Consider the following 14407-nt stretch of genomic DNA (forward strand, 5'->3'; position numbering starts at 1 on the left):
TCTTTCCACTAAACAAAAACAAGTATTTCCCATGGAACTGTGCACTATGAACTCAGGTAGATCAAGATCTGTACTTAAAAACTCTCTGGTGCTATAGTTACAACTCCAAATTCAGCTCCATCTCTTTGCTTTCGAGAATATTTGAAAATTATATTCCAGAACAAATCAAGTAAAATATTGGATAAATCACTTCTAAGTCAGATTCAGAGTATCACAGCTTCTAAAAGCAACAGCTTTTGAAAATCAATTCCTGTGTGTGTGTGTATATATATATATATTTATTTATTTATAAAATACCTTTTATATATATAACATTATATATATATATATATAACAATGTTATATAGAGAAAAGACTCACATACAGATCTTCCCCTAAAATCTTAGAGTATGAAATCATTTCAAAATGTAAAGCTTGAAATGTGGCTTGCTCTGACATCTTAATGTGCTGTTAAGACAATAAGTATGACAAAAACCTTGTTGAAAACAAAATTCATAATAATACCTCCCACTAATGGTGATTTCATCCACTGCATAATATCTGTGTCTGAGGTTAACAGCAGTCTCAGTTGTATAGTACTGCCCATGAAAATGAAACCTTATTTGCGTGGCTTTTACAAACTCTTGAAGAGATGGGGTATTATAGAAGTCATTGTATCCAGGACGATAATTTGGTCCAGGTGTCAGGATGCTAAATGTGACATTGCCACGGGAATATGGAGTAAAACTGTTAATGAAAGAAATTCGATGTCATGAAAATCTATTCACATTTTTGGCAAAACAGAAATCAAAATGTTGAGAAATTACTACACAGTATCAATAAAAGCTTAAATTATTCATTCTAGGAAAAGCATATTCCATATATTTCATATATAAACAATACAGGATTATCATAGAAAGCCACACTAAAACACTTCCTTGAAAACATAATGAAAATTCTATTTACATAGATAACTTGCCAAACAATCTGAAAATCAGATTGTGAAACACTAGTGAGATTGAAATAAGAGTCACTCTAATGTTTTTTATAAGAACTTTAAACATAGTTTTAAACCCAATTTAGGGATAAGACTTAGGAGAATCTGCCTCAAGGAAGTTGGTGCTGAAGGGAAGTCTCCACCAGCCTAGAGAGCTAGCATACTTGTACGTTATCAATAACCAATCAGTCTATTAAATTAATTGTTTAAAAATATTCATACTTGGAAAGCTGAAGACAGTTGACAGAATCAGGTTTTTCCAAATCTCCATTGTTTTTCATTCCAAAAGCACCACAATTCCTGGCAAAATATTGCCAGTCCTCCCAACCTAAACTATTTTCCTTCTTCCTTTGAATCCTTATTTCTGTTGGTTGCGGACTAAAGAACTGAATGATGATATAAAACACCTGAAAATGGAAAGTTAATTAATGTAATTAAAGTTTTAAGTTTAACCAGCAGTATATATCAAACCATGGAATTATTAGATTCAAATATATTGGCTCACTTCATCATAATTATAGTTATCAAATATGTATTAGACATCCAGAAACTTCATAGCCCTGTGGTAAAAGCAACATGTTCTATAATTGTGTATCTGTTCATTTGCTCAAGGATTTTATAAATCAACATGCAAATAAAGACATAAACAAAGAACATTACTTCTATGAAATAAATGTCATATATACAGACTTCTTAATTTAGAAAAAGCACCTTAGTTTGTATTAATTTTTGCTACTTAATAAAAATAATTATTTTCAACATTTCATAAATATCATTTTGATACAAATCTCAAACATAAGGCCCTACATGTTGTCTTTTAGATATTTTTATTGTATACATTATAATACACTACTTTATTGAGGCAAGGTTCAATTGCCTAGTTCAGTTTTCACCTTGTGGTGGGTTGCATTGTGTTCCCAAACAGATATGTCCAAGTACTACTGTCCAAACCTGTAAATGTGACTTTATTTGTAAATAGGGTCTTTGCAGTATAATTAAGGATGTCAATATGAGATCATCCTGGGTTTAATAGGGTGGGCCTTATATAAGATAAATAAAAGGGATAATTGATGCTCACAGAGAAACAAGGAAGGACACCATGTGAAAATGGAGGCAGAGATTGAAGTTGTGGTGCCATAAGCCAAGTAACACCAAGGGCCACCAGGAGCTGCAAATGGCAAGGAGGGATCCTCCTCTGGAACCTTTAAGGGAATGTAGCCCTGCCAACATGTTGATTTCATATTTCTGGTCTCCAGAACTGTTAGGGAATATATTTCTGTTGTTTTAAGACATGAAGTTTGTGGGCATTTGTTGCAATAACCACAGGAAATTAATGTACACCTTATCGTTTCTCATTACCTGATACTGTCCATTTTCCAAATCAACTGAAATAGTCACTCCTTGATTAAGCTGTGTAATGTTTGTAAACACATTTGAAACCCATGAAGTACCAACATCATTATCATTGACAAAAGAGAGAGGATGGGCTTCAGGATTCAACCGTGACACTCTATTATCAGCTGTGTCTCCTGCATCATTAGGAATGCAGTACCGCTGTGCCAAAGGGTGTACCCGCGGGTGGCTGCCAGGGCAACGGCAATGTGATTGGGCATGCAATCTGAGAAGATCTCCAGAGAAAACTTCCAGAATCTCTCTGTGGGAGTCAAGAGGGAGACTGTAAGGACAAAGAGCTTAACAGTAATAGAACTTCTAGGAGTTGTTACAAATGAATGTCACTCGTTTAGTGCTTTCATGAGTATCCATTTAGCTTTAATAATTTTATGCATGAAACATAAAATAAAACTTATTTGTGGCCAAATAAATTCATTATCATAAAATGTATATCAAAACCCACACATTTTAATATTAACTTTTTATTTATATCAAGAAGCATGCATAAGCCCTTGTCTGATTATTAAGATACTTATTTAAATACCACAATATTTTACTGTGTCTATTTGTGATAATATAGAAATGATCACATTTACTTAGGATGCTAAACTAACTACTGAGAGTGAACAATAATATATGGAAAACAATGAGAGTTATAGATAATGTTTTCAGTTCATCCATGGGAAAGAAGTACGAAAGCAAGTATCATTTTATCTGCTTCTGTTTTAAGTGAAGGACTGAGGCCAAGGCCATTTGTCAATGGTTTCCTGTGACTCATCAGTACAGATCCTGACATCCTGTAATGCTTCATTGGCTTCGGATCATATGGCGGCTGCCAACAGTCAAAGAATGCCAATTCCAGGTAGATATATTTAATTTTTCCATTAAGGGCAATATACTTGTTCTAGACCAGAATTAGTCATTCTATTTATAGGCATTCTTCCACATAGCACCTTCCCAGACATTTCAGGTAGGCCAAAATTAGTAATCAAGGTCTTACCAGAGAAACCAGGCTTTTCCTCTCAGACCCCAGTGGAGCAGTGAAGGAGTCAGGCAGCTTTTCCATTCATTAAATCACATGAAGTCATACCTTCTTTAAATCTCATCAATTCTTTTCAACTGATACCAAGTTTTGAATGGGACCAAAAGCCACCAGTATAGAATCCAGTATAAAATCTTTCACTCCCAAGGAAAAACTTTATTCCCAAAGAATTACTACAACGTTGCCCTTCAGCATTTTAGACAAAGGTGATCTAAAATATAGCAAGGCTTTTGGCAGTAAATACACCTAACACTGTGTTCCAGGGCCATGGCACCCTTTACTGAGGCATACCTTGATTATATAGCCTGGTAAGAAAGAATGTTTATATTGTTAATGATCTGCCATGGACTAAGAACCACATCAAAAGCAATGCTTCTAAATTTACAAGGGCTAGTCTTCTCATTTGGAAACCCACCACACTAATTTATATCTGCCTTGAAGAAATATGAATGAACATTCTTCTTTTTGATTTTTAATAGAAGTAAATAAGATCAACTCATCCATACAACAACATACTATTATACCATGATATCATAAGCTGAAGAAGAAAGTTCAAAGGCATCCTAAGCAGAATTGCACTTAAATTTTTAAAAATTCTGTGTGCTTTTAAGAAGCCCTAAGAAAGATTTCCCATCTACTCTCAAGATAAGGAAATAATGTCATTAAAGCTAGCCTGAGTCTATATAATTATTTGTTCACTGAAAATAGAAAAATATATCACAATACTTCAAATGCTCATTCTTCTTGTCTCCAAGTCTAATAGATCAGTCTCTTGAGAATTTCCCATATATCAAAATAATTTATCACGTTTATTGTTCTACATTCTCTAGTAGGTATAAAGTCAACAAACCAATTTAAAAAAGGCAGATGTAGAAGTTTCTCAAGTATTGTTAATAGAAACTACCTCATATAGAAAATTTAAGCATTGTATCCCAAGTTTTATAAAATGTTCAAATATCAAGTTTTCTTACAGAATATCCTTAGGAAAAATGTGATCAATTTCATATTACAAGGAGTTCCCCAAGAGTAGCACTAGTGAATAACAACAATAGACTAAGCCAAAGCAAACACCGTAAACATTAATTAGGTGAAGTTTGCCAAATGCTATAAAGATAAAAAATGGTATTATCTACATAGTATTCTAATTTAAGTGAATTCAGCATTTATCCTTTTGGTTCTTGAGGTTTACAATGCAACATCTGCTTACCTGTTTGTAAGTGCCACTTGGTATAATCGAAAATCTTGCATTCTTCCAACAAACTGCTCTAAACCTGCAAATACACACATGTACATAATATAAGAAGTCTCTGTTTACCAAGCAATACCTGACAAGTATTTAAGTGATATTCCTTTGAAGATGTTAAGGTTAAAAAGATATTTATGTCACTGCCCTTTGAAACTTTTACTGATCAATCTCTAGTTTGCTAATTCCACATTAACAACAAAAATAATCATAGTTATCTCCATGGACATTGTAGGACTTAAGTCAAAGTGAATACTTTGGCCAGCTTACTTACTGATCGAACTCATGGCTTTCTCCAGAGGTCCCTTCCCAAGTCAAATTTCTCTCTAGTTTATAACTCCATAAATATATTATCTCATCAGCCCTAAATTTGATTGTCATCTGCTTCTGATTGCAATTTCCAGAGTATTTGCAATGCCAAAAGGAAGATTCCTCACTCTCACATCCCACCTGTTATAGCTCCAAGCTCCAGGCTATCTGTTTGGGTTCTCTCTAAAGTTAAATTAATGTCTGTTCTAGAAAATCTCCAAATGAGGACTCATCGAAGACTTCCTACTTGTGGGTTCTGTGTCATTCACATATATCAATAGTACCATAGTTCACTCTCAGAATTTTATTGCCTCAGGGAAAATCTTCTAAGAAAACCAGGTTCAAAGACCAATCTACTTTGAATCAGGTGACCTTTCAAGGCAAATGTAGCTATCAACCTTAATCCACATGGTATTATTTTATTTGTTTGGCAAATATTTTTTCAGAACTTACTAAGACAAATAAGCCCAAGAGAGTGGAGACAGAATAAAGCAGAAAAACTACCGACTCCAAGTTTTTTGTTATATTTTTAATAACAAAATTTATTTCAATAATTGTTTATTTCAGTAGTTCTAAAAAAATAAAACTGGAGCAATTTTAATCATCAAATGACCATTTTCCCAATGTGTTTTTTCTTTTAACTATTCAGTTTTCACTCTGTCTTGATAGAGTTTTAAAGAATGTTTGATTTATGTTTTCTGCTGCTCCTTGGTGGTTGCTTGGAGGAAACTGGGACAGAGTGAGGATATGGCTGATAAGTAAAACATGGAGAGGAGAATTAGCACACGAAGTAGTCTGAGATAGTGATCTCAGAATCAGGAAGAAACTCACAAGCAAAGTGTGAGACTTAGGAGCCTAAAAAGAGTATGTGTCTGTGTGTGAGTGTGTGTATGCATATATTTGTGTATATTCATATATTTACATGTTATATTTATATTAAATAATATATTTGAGAAAATAACCAAAATATTATATATAAAAGTATTTCTTCATTAGTGTATTCTCAGCTGATATAGTCTAAGAAAAATACATTTACAGGCTATCTCTTTCTACCCATTAGTCTCAGTCTTCCACATACCCCATGAGCTGAGGCCCACAAGAAGATGTGCTCTAGGCAGCCTCCTGCTCTGACTTTCCCGTAGGGAGAGTTTCTCCACTCTATCTGTCCTAAAACAGGCAGCTGGCACAAGTGCAAAGAATTATTCCTCCAAGTGGTGTTATGAAGACAAAACAAAATCTACTAAAACTTTGCAGAAATCTTTAGAAGATTTCCAACACAAATTGTTCTAAAATTTATAATTAGTTACGAGAAATAAGAAAACATGGTAAAATATTCTTTCAGTTAATTGGCCATCCAGGCAACATGATTTATGATCAATTGACCTGGATCCAGGATCTAAAGTTAAACAAAGAGAGAATGGTAGAAAGATGGACATGTCATTTCTTAGAAGAAAGATGAGAAGAATACATGCAAATACGGCAAAGCCATTGTGTGCCTATGCTTTTATTTGGGGAATAGGAAAGACGAATAGGAAAGTCACTCCTCATAGCATACATTTTATTTATGAGGTAAGAGATAATGTTGTCAAGGAAGCTGGGCCTGTGTCCCGTTTTTTCTTTACCTTCAACTATCCCTAACCATGCTCAGTTCTTCCTCTCCTAGCATCCTTTACACCCCACACTGCTAATCTACAGCATGAATGTTTAATGCTCCACAACCTTCAGGCTCTCTCAGCCCTAAGGTTCCAATTTTGCCTCTGCTTCCAATTTTTCTGCCTCATACAGCCCTTAATGTCTCAGCTTTGAAATACTCCTTGTGGGGAACTTTCTGTGTCCCACTATAGTCCTAGGCATTCTCTTTCTGGGAGAAGCCACCCGGTTTGCAGTACTTTTGCATGGCAGCCCTAGAAAACTGACAGTCTTCATTTCCTATTTTTGTCAACATAATGAGATATCAAGCAGAAAAAAAGAAATTACCTGCATTTCATGTTATCCAATTTGCTTTCTCAGGATAAAATATTGTCTAAAATGTTTTATATAGAACCTCTAGGGAAGTGTTTTATCTCAAAGAACCCAGATCATAACAAACAGGGGCTAGCCATTCATAATTTTGAAAGACTTACCATAACTGAAAGACAGCAAAACTGATGAACACTGTGATGTTGCTAAAACCTGAACCATGGCTTTAAATGTCAGGGTGGCTTCATTCTTTTACGTATTGATTCATTCACAAATATTTATTGGAAGCCTATTATGTGCCAGGCACTTTCACGAGTGCCAAAGGTACAATCAGTTAACAACAACAACAAAATACCCTTGCTTTTATGGAGCTTGCATTCACGTAGATAAACATAATGAATGAGTAATTCATATAGTATATTAGAATGCAATACATTTTATGAAAAACAGAAGGATTAGAGCAGGTTGGAGAGCATGGCTAGATTTTAGTGGGGATGTTATGTTCAAGAGAGGCCTCATTGAGAATGTGGCATTGACAGGGGAATGGGAATGAGTCACAAGTATATCTAGGGGCAAAATGTTCCAGGCAGGCATTAATAAGCACATAGACCTCTAAATCAGTATGCTTGGCATGTTAGAGGAGGTGCAAGGAGCTAGCATCCTGGAGCAGAATAAAAGGGGGGAGGTTATTAGAAGGTTAGGTCAGACAAGTAGCTGGCTGGGGGAGAGGGGAGGATGGAGGTACAAATTGTTATATATACAAAGTCTTATAGCCTACTGTAAGAAATTTGATTTCTGGTCTGAGTAAAATGGGAAGCCATTGGAGGGTTTTGAGAAGAGGAGTGATGTGATCTCAGGATTATTCAAAAGTTCTGAGACTAGAATATAGGAAGATAAGAGTAGAAGCCAAGAGGCCAGTTAGGAGGATATTACAGTCATATGTGTGAAAAATGTTGGCAGTCAGACCAGGGTATTAGAAGTGGAGGTATACCTCTCAATGCTGATAAATTAGAATTCACTCCCTGTATTTTAATAATAGCTAAAGGGAAGCTTTGCTGCAGAGGGATAATGAAATCTATTTTATTATCTATAAAATAAAGGGGCTGGGTTTTATAACCTTTAAAAACCATTTTAGTTTTAAATTTTGGAGTTTGCAATCATATCCATTGCTAAAGAATTCATATTTGAAGGAATTCTTCTTAAAAAACAGTTACAGCAAGTTTTCTAAAGACCTAGAGTTAATGTGAATCATCCATCCCAAATAAAAGAATTACGATTTGAGGTGAGAATACTATCAAATATTTCAAGGACAGCCATAGAAATAAATTTTACTTATTCCTTTGCTACTTGCCAATTTTTTAACAACAGATATTCATTGGGATAAACATTCCATAAAAATTCTTCTTTGAAAAATATTCAAATGGCAAAGATATGTCTAAATTATATAAATTGATCAAGGAAATAGACATGACTCATACAAGAAAGACCTCATAGTTGTCTAGTCAGAAAATAGACAGGTGATGACTGGAAAGAAGTTGTTATGCATTACAACTGGGTGGCACAACAAAATTAGTCAAATGGGAAAACTAAGTAATCCAACATATAAATCAGGGTAAAAACAGACAATAAGGCTAAGTAACAAATGTCACAACAATCAGAAGGAAAGAAATAAACTCTCATTTGCAGAGAGCATAATTATCTACTCAGAAAATTTCCATGAATGTACATAAAAGCTATTAGAAATAACAAGTGAATTAGTTAATTTTGTTTGATAGAAGTTAAATGCGTAATAATTTAATTTCTATATACTAGTGATCAACCAATGGAAATTAAAACTTTTAAATACTATTTTCTTAGCACTGAAAATGTGAAATATTAGTTATAAATCTAATAAAGCATGGCAATGTATATAGGTAAAAACTATAAGACATTGAGGAAACGAATAAAAGGACATCAGCAATGGCAGAGTGAAAACAATGGAAGAGTCTGTCTTCCATAAAAGCAATGGGAACACTGGCAAAGAATATCACATCAACTTATTGAGAACTCTGGAAATAAAGCAAAGACTTGCAACAATGTGGAGAGTGTTTATTTTTTAAATGACTGAATATTGGTAAGAACAACATGTTCTATGGCATTTTAGCTTTCCTATTCCCATACTCCTCTCTGTCACTCTCTGGAAGCCCTGAAAATGAACAGTTTGCAATCAGGGTGAAAACCAGCAGCCTAGTTACCGCTAGAGGATCAGAATGGGAGTGGAGCTGTTTCAAAGCTCTATCCTCAGATGATTGTCATTATTCGATCTGCCTGGAAGTACCATGGAAAGCCCCACTAGTAAGGCTTGAATTGACTCAGAGTTCATCCACTGGAAACAGCATTTACTCTGTTTGTTTAAAACAATTATTTGCTAAAAAATAATCAGTGGCAACTGCTTAACATTGCAGTTGACCCAGGCAGTAACAACAGTCAGAAGAAACAACAAACAATCCAAAATACTTAAAAGGAGAAGATGTGAAACATCATGTCCATAAAGGCTTTGCAAATCCTTTAAAAATGCCTGCAAATCTACAAGATTATGAACATGCAAAAGGCTAAGTATGTGCTCAGGTATATGCGCATGCTAAAGAAAGACCTGAGAAAGTCCTAAGGTCTCACCTCAGCTTGACTTTGAGGCTCTGCACAAGCAGGAAGTAGGGACTAAAGGAGAGTGTTAAACTGCCTCAGTGTTGATGGCATTCTGCAACATGCATACAGATCTCTCACCAGAGACTGGGAAATGTATTGGTTCTAGGCATTTAAGAAATTCTCTGTTCAATCATTGGCTGACTACTAAGATAAGCAAACAATGACTTCATTTATCACATATGACAAAGAAACAGACTTCACAGAATTAGCTCAGGAAAGCCACTACACAAGCAAACAGTAGTAATAGTGACAAAGAGCAGCAACAAAACAACTCTGGAAAGGGAAAGAATCTGATTTCCAGATTTGCTACACTATGTGTTTAAAATGTCTGGTTTTCAACAAAGAATATGACATATGCAAAGAAACTCCTACAAACAATATACAGGGGAAGAAAAATGGGCAATGGAAATGGGTCAGTTGTAAGCTCATACATTAAACTTACTAGACAAAGACTTTAAATCAACTATTTTATATGTGTTCAAATAACTAAAAACAAAACAAAACAAAGTGTCCAAAGAACTAAAGCAAAGTATGACAATGATGCTTTAGAAAATATAGAATATGAGAAAAGAAATAGAAAATTTTTAGCCAGGCATGGTGGCTCATGCCTGTAATCCCAGCACTTTGGGAGGCTGAGGTGGGAGGATCACGAGCCCAGCAGTTTGAGACCACCCTGGGAAACGTAGTGAGACCTCATTTCATCAAAAAAAGAAAAAATAAATAGAAAATAGAAAACTTTCAAATGAAAAATTCACTAGAGGAGCTCACTAGCAGATCTAAATGATCAGAAGACATAATTAGTGAACTTGAATACAGGTCAATTGCGATTATTCAGTGTGAGCAATAGAAAGAGAAAGAATGTTGAGAAATTAACAAAGCCCCAGAAAGCTGTGGGACACCATCAAGAGTACCAGCATAGGCATAATGGGAGTTTCAGAGAAGAGGTAAAAGGACTGAAAGAATATTTTGAGAAATAATTACTAAAAACTTCCGAAATTTGATGAAAACTATTAATCTACACATCCAAGAAGCTGAATGAACTGCAAGTGGGATAAATTCAAATAGATCCACACCCTAGGAACATTAAAAATCAAACTGTTGAAAGACAAAGACAAAGAGTAAATCTTGAAAGCAGCAAGTGAGAAAAGGCCATCTCCTACATGGGATCTTCAATAAGATTAACCACAAATTTCTTGTGAAGAAACCATGGCATCCAGAAGGGAGAAGAATGACATATTTAAAGTCCTAAAAAAAAACTGTACACCAAAAACTATTTTTTCTAGCAAAACTCTCCTTCAAAAATGCAGGATAAATTGACATTTCCAGATAAAGAAACATTGAGAGGTTTTATCACTATCAGACTTGCTCTACAAGAAATACCAAAAGAAGTCCTTCTGGCTGATATGATAGGATATTAGAGAGCAATGTAATCTGGATGAAGAAATAAAGAGTACCTGTAAAGGTAATTAAATAGGTAAATATTTAAAAAGATTATAAATGTATTTTTACTGTAATTCTTTTTCTCTCTCACATTTGTTTTAAAAGATGACTTTATAAAGCAATAATTATATATCTGTGTTGATGGGCATCCAATGTAAAAAATCTCCATAGACAATAACGGCACAAAAGAAAGCAGAGTGAACAAAAACTATATAGGTGCAAAATTTTGTATCCTCTTAAAATTAAGTTGGTATTAATTTGAATTAGATTTTTATGAATTAAGATGTTAATGATAACATCCTGGGCAACAAACATAGTAGAATAAATGACAAGGGTATTAAATTATACACTAGAAGATAACTTTTTAACCCAAAGAAGACAGTGAAAGAAGAATAGAGAAATTTAGAAGACATAAATCATATTTTAAAAAACCAACAGCAAAGTGACATTGTAACTACCTTATCAGTCACTGTGCTAAATGTAAATGGCTTAAGCACTTCAATCAAAAAGTAGATATTTACAAAATGGAAAAACAAACAAACATGACCCCCTATAGGAGTCCTGCAAGAGACAAACTCTACATTCGAGGAAACAAATAGATTGAATGTTCAAGAATGAAAAGAAAGATACACCACGTAAACAATAACCAAAAGAGAGCTTGAGCTCCTATGCTAACATCAGACAAAATAGACTTTAGACAAAATTTTTAGTAGAGATAAGAATATTTTAAGGTATCAATCCATCAGGAAAATAAAACAATTATAATCATGTATGTGTCTAACAACAGTAAAAATGACAAATTTAAAGATTTAAAGAGAAAAATTCACCATTTAACAACAATAGTGGAGACCTCAATATCCTACTTTCAATCATGGAGAGAGCAACTACACAGAATATAAACAGAAATGGAAGACCTGAACGACTTTATAAACCAATTAGACTTAACAGACACCAACAGAACACTCCACCCAACAACAACAGAATACAAACTCTTCTCAAGTGCATATGGTACATTCTCCAGGATAGATTATATGTTAGGCCATAAAACAAGTCTCTATAAATTTAAAATAACTGAGATCATGCAAAGTATGTTCTTGGATCACAATAGAAAAAATTAGAAATCAATAACAGAAGCAAATTTGTAAAATTAACAAATGTGTGAAAATTAACCCATTCCTAATAACTAATGATCAAAGAAGAAATTACAAAAAGATTTAAAAATCCTTTGAGATTAATGGAAGTGAACATGCAACATATCACACTTTATGGGATTTAAGTAGTGTTTAAAGTGATATTTAGAGCTGTAAACACTTATATTTAAAGAGAAATTTATTAAATCAATAACCTAACCTTCTACCTTAAGAAACTAGAAAAAGAAAAACAAACTCAACCTAAAGCTAGCAGAAGAAAGGAAATTATAAAGATTGGAGCAGACAAATAGAGAATAGAAAAACAACAAGAAAAACAACAAAAGTTGATTGTTAGAAATTATTAACAAATTTGACAAACATTCAACTAGACTAGCCAAGAAAAGAGATGACTCTAATGATTAAAATCAGGAATTAAAGAAGGAAAATTACAACTGACTTTGCAGACACAAAAAAGGATCATAAGGGATACTATGAACAACTGTATGCCAAAAATTAGACAACCTAGATAAAATAGACAAATTCCAAGAAACACACAAACTATGTAAACTGACTCAAGAAGAAATTAGCAATCTGAATAGATCTATACCACTAAAAGAGATCAAATTAGTAATTTTTAAAAAATTTCCACAAAGAAAAGCTTAGGACCAGATGCTTTCATCGGCGAATTCTACCAAACATTTAAAGAAGAAGTAGCACCATTACTTCACGAGCCCTTCCAAAAAATACAAGAGGAAGAAACACTCTCCAAATTACTCTATGAAACCAGTATTACCCTAATACCAAAAACATCAAAGACATCAAAAGAAAACTATAGGCCAATATGCCTTATGAATACAGATGCAAAAGTCTTCAACAAAATTCCAGTGAACCAAATACAGTACTAACAAAAAGGATTATACATCATGTGCAAGTGGAATTATCACAAGGATGCAAGGCTGGTTCAATGTACGAAAAGTAATCAAGTAATACACAAACTTGGAAAAATAAAGGACAAAAACGACATGATCATCTCAATAGTTACATAGTCAAAGTTAACACTTCATGATAAAATTTTTAAAAAGCAACTAACTATTAAAGAAAACAACTTCCTCATCTAATAAAGGGTATCTGTGAAAAACCAACAGCTAACATCATATTTAGTGGTGAAAAAATGCTTTTTCCCTAAGGTCAGGAACAAGATAACAATGTCTACTTTTGCCACTTCTAGTCAACATTTTTCTGTAGTTACCAGACAGGGCAAATAGGCAAGCAGAAGAAATAAATCTTTCCATATTGAAAAAGCAGAAGTAAAACTATCTCTTGTACATAGAAAACTCTAAGAAATCTACTAAAATCTATTAGGAATTATAAATGAGTTCAGCAAAGTTGCAAGTTGCAATATCAATATATGAAAATCAATTGCATACTTACTATAGTAGCAATGAAAATGCTGATAATAAAATCATACACAGTCCACTGTAGTTTAACTAAGTGGCAAAGAAAATTAAATGGAAAAAGAATACTCTCCTTTCCAAGAACGGTCCTGGAATATTGGATATCTTATGTTTTTTAAAGCACCTGAAAAACATATCATGCACCTTATGTAAAAGTTTAACTCAATATGGATAATAGAACTAACCTAAAACTATAATATAGCTAGAAAAAATTACAGGAAAATTCTTTGTGACCTTGACTTGGGCAAAAATTTCTTTGACAAACAACAAAAACACAATCATACAAGAAGAAATATAATCGTGGCATTGGATTGGATAACCTTGACAAATTTCTTTAGGAAAGACCCTGATGAATTGATTCAGATTTCCTTGGGAACAAGGTACAAGTTCAAAGAGCTGAATAGTCTGTGGGCATCAAATGTCTACAATTCACAGTCACAAGTAAGAGCTACCAGAAATATTACAACAAAGAAATGTCCAGAAATAGCAGCCAGAGACAGATCTTAGGATATGCATCAAAGTACTCTATGTATTTTAGGGGAAAAGTGTTTTAAAATATCTTAATATTAATGATGACAATGACAGCTAATAACTATTGCATACTGAGTAGCAGGCCCTGTTCTGTGTGCTTTATGTATATTATTTTATTTAATCCTCATAAAAACACTATGGAAAGATATTCTTTTGATCCTAATTTTAAAGATGAGGAAACTGAAGCATATAGATATTAAGAAATTTGCCCAAGGTAAAACAGGTCATAAATGGGAGAGCTGAAAC

The 14407-nt window shown here is 33.7% G+C and overlaps 1 protein-coding gene across 1 annotated transcript in view; it reads right to left on the reverse strand.

The window, feature by feature from the left end:
* USH2A (usherin) overlaps window positions 1–14407 on the reverse strand; it is an 843890-nt gene that overhangs the window by 707336 nt on the left and 122147 nt on the right. The window contains exons 6-9 of the mRNA XM_031015607.3: window positions 4618–4681; window positions 2336–2630; window positions 1199–1383; window positions 505–726 (exon numbers count right to left, since the gene is read on the reverse strand). Of these exons, the coding sequence (XP_030871467.3) occupies window positions 505–726; window positions 1199–1383; window positions 2336–2630; window positions 4618–4681 (766 nt within the window). The remainder of the gene's footprint in view (window positions 1–504; window positions 727–1198; window positions 1384–2335; window positions 2631–4617; window positions 4682–14407) is intronic.

This window comes from Gorilla gorilla, chromosome 1 (assembly GCF_029281585.2).
Source record: "Gorilla gorilla gorilla isolate KB3781 chromosome 1, NHGRI_mGorGor1-v2.1_pri, whole genome shotgun sequence".
In the NCBI taxonomy this organism is placed as follows: Eukaryota; Metazoa; Chordata; class Mammalia; order Primates; family Hominidae; genus Gorilla; species Gorilla gorilla.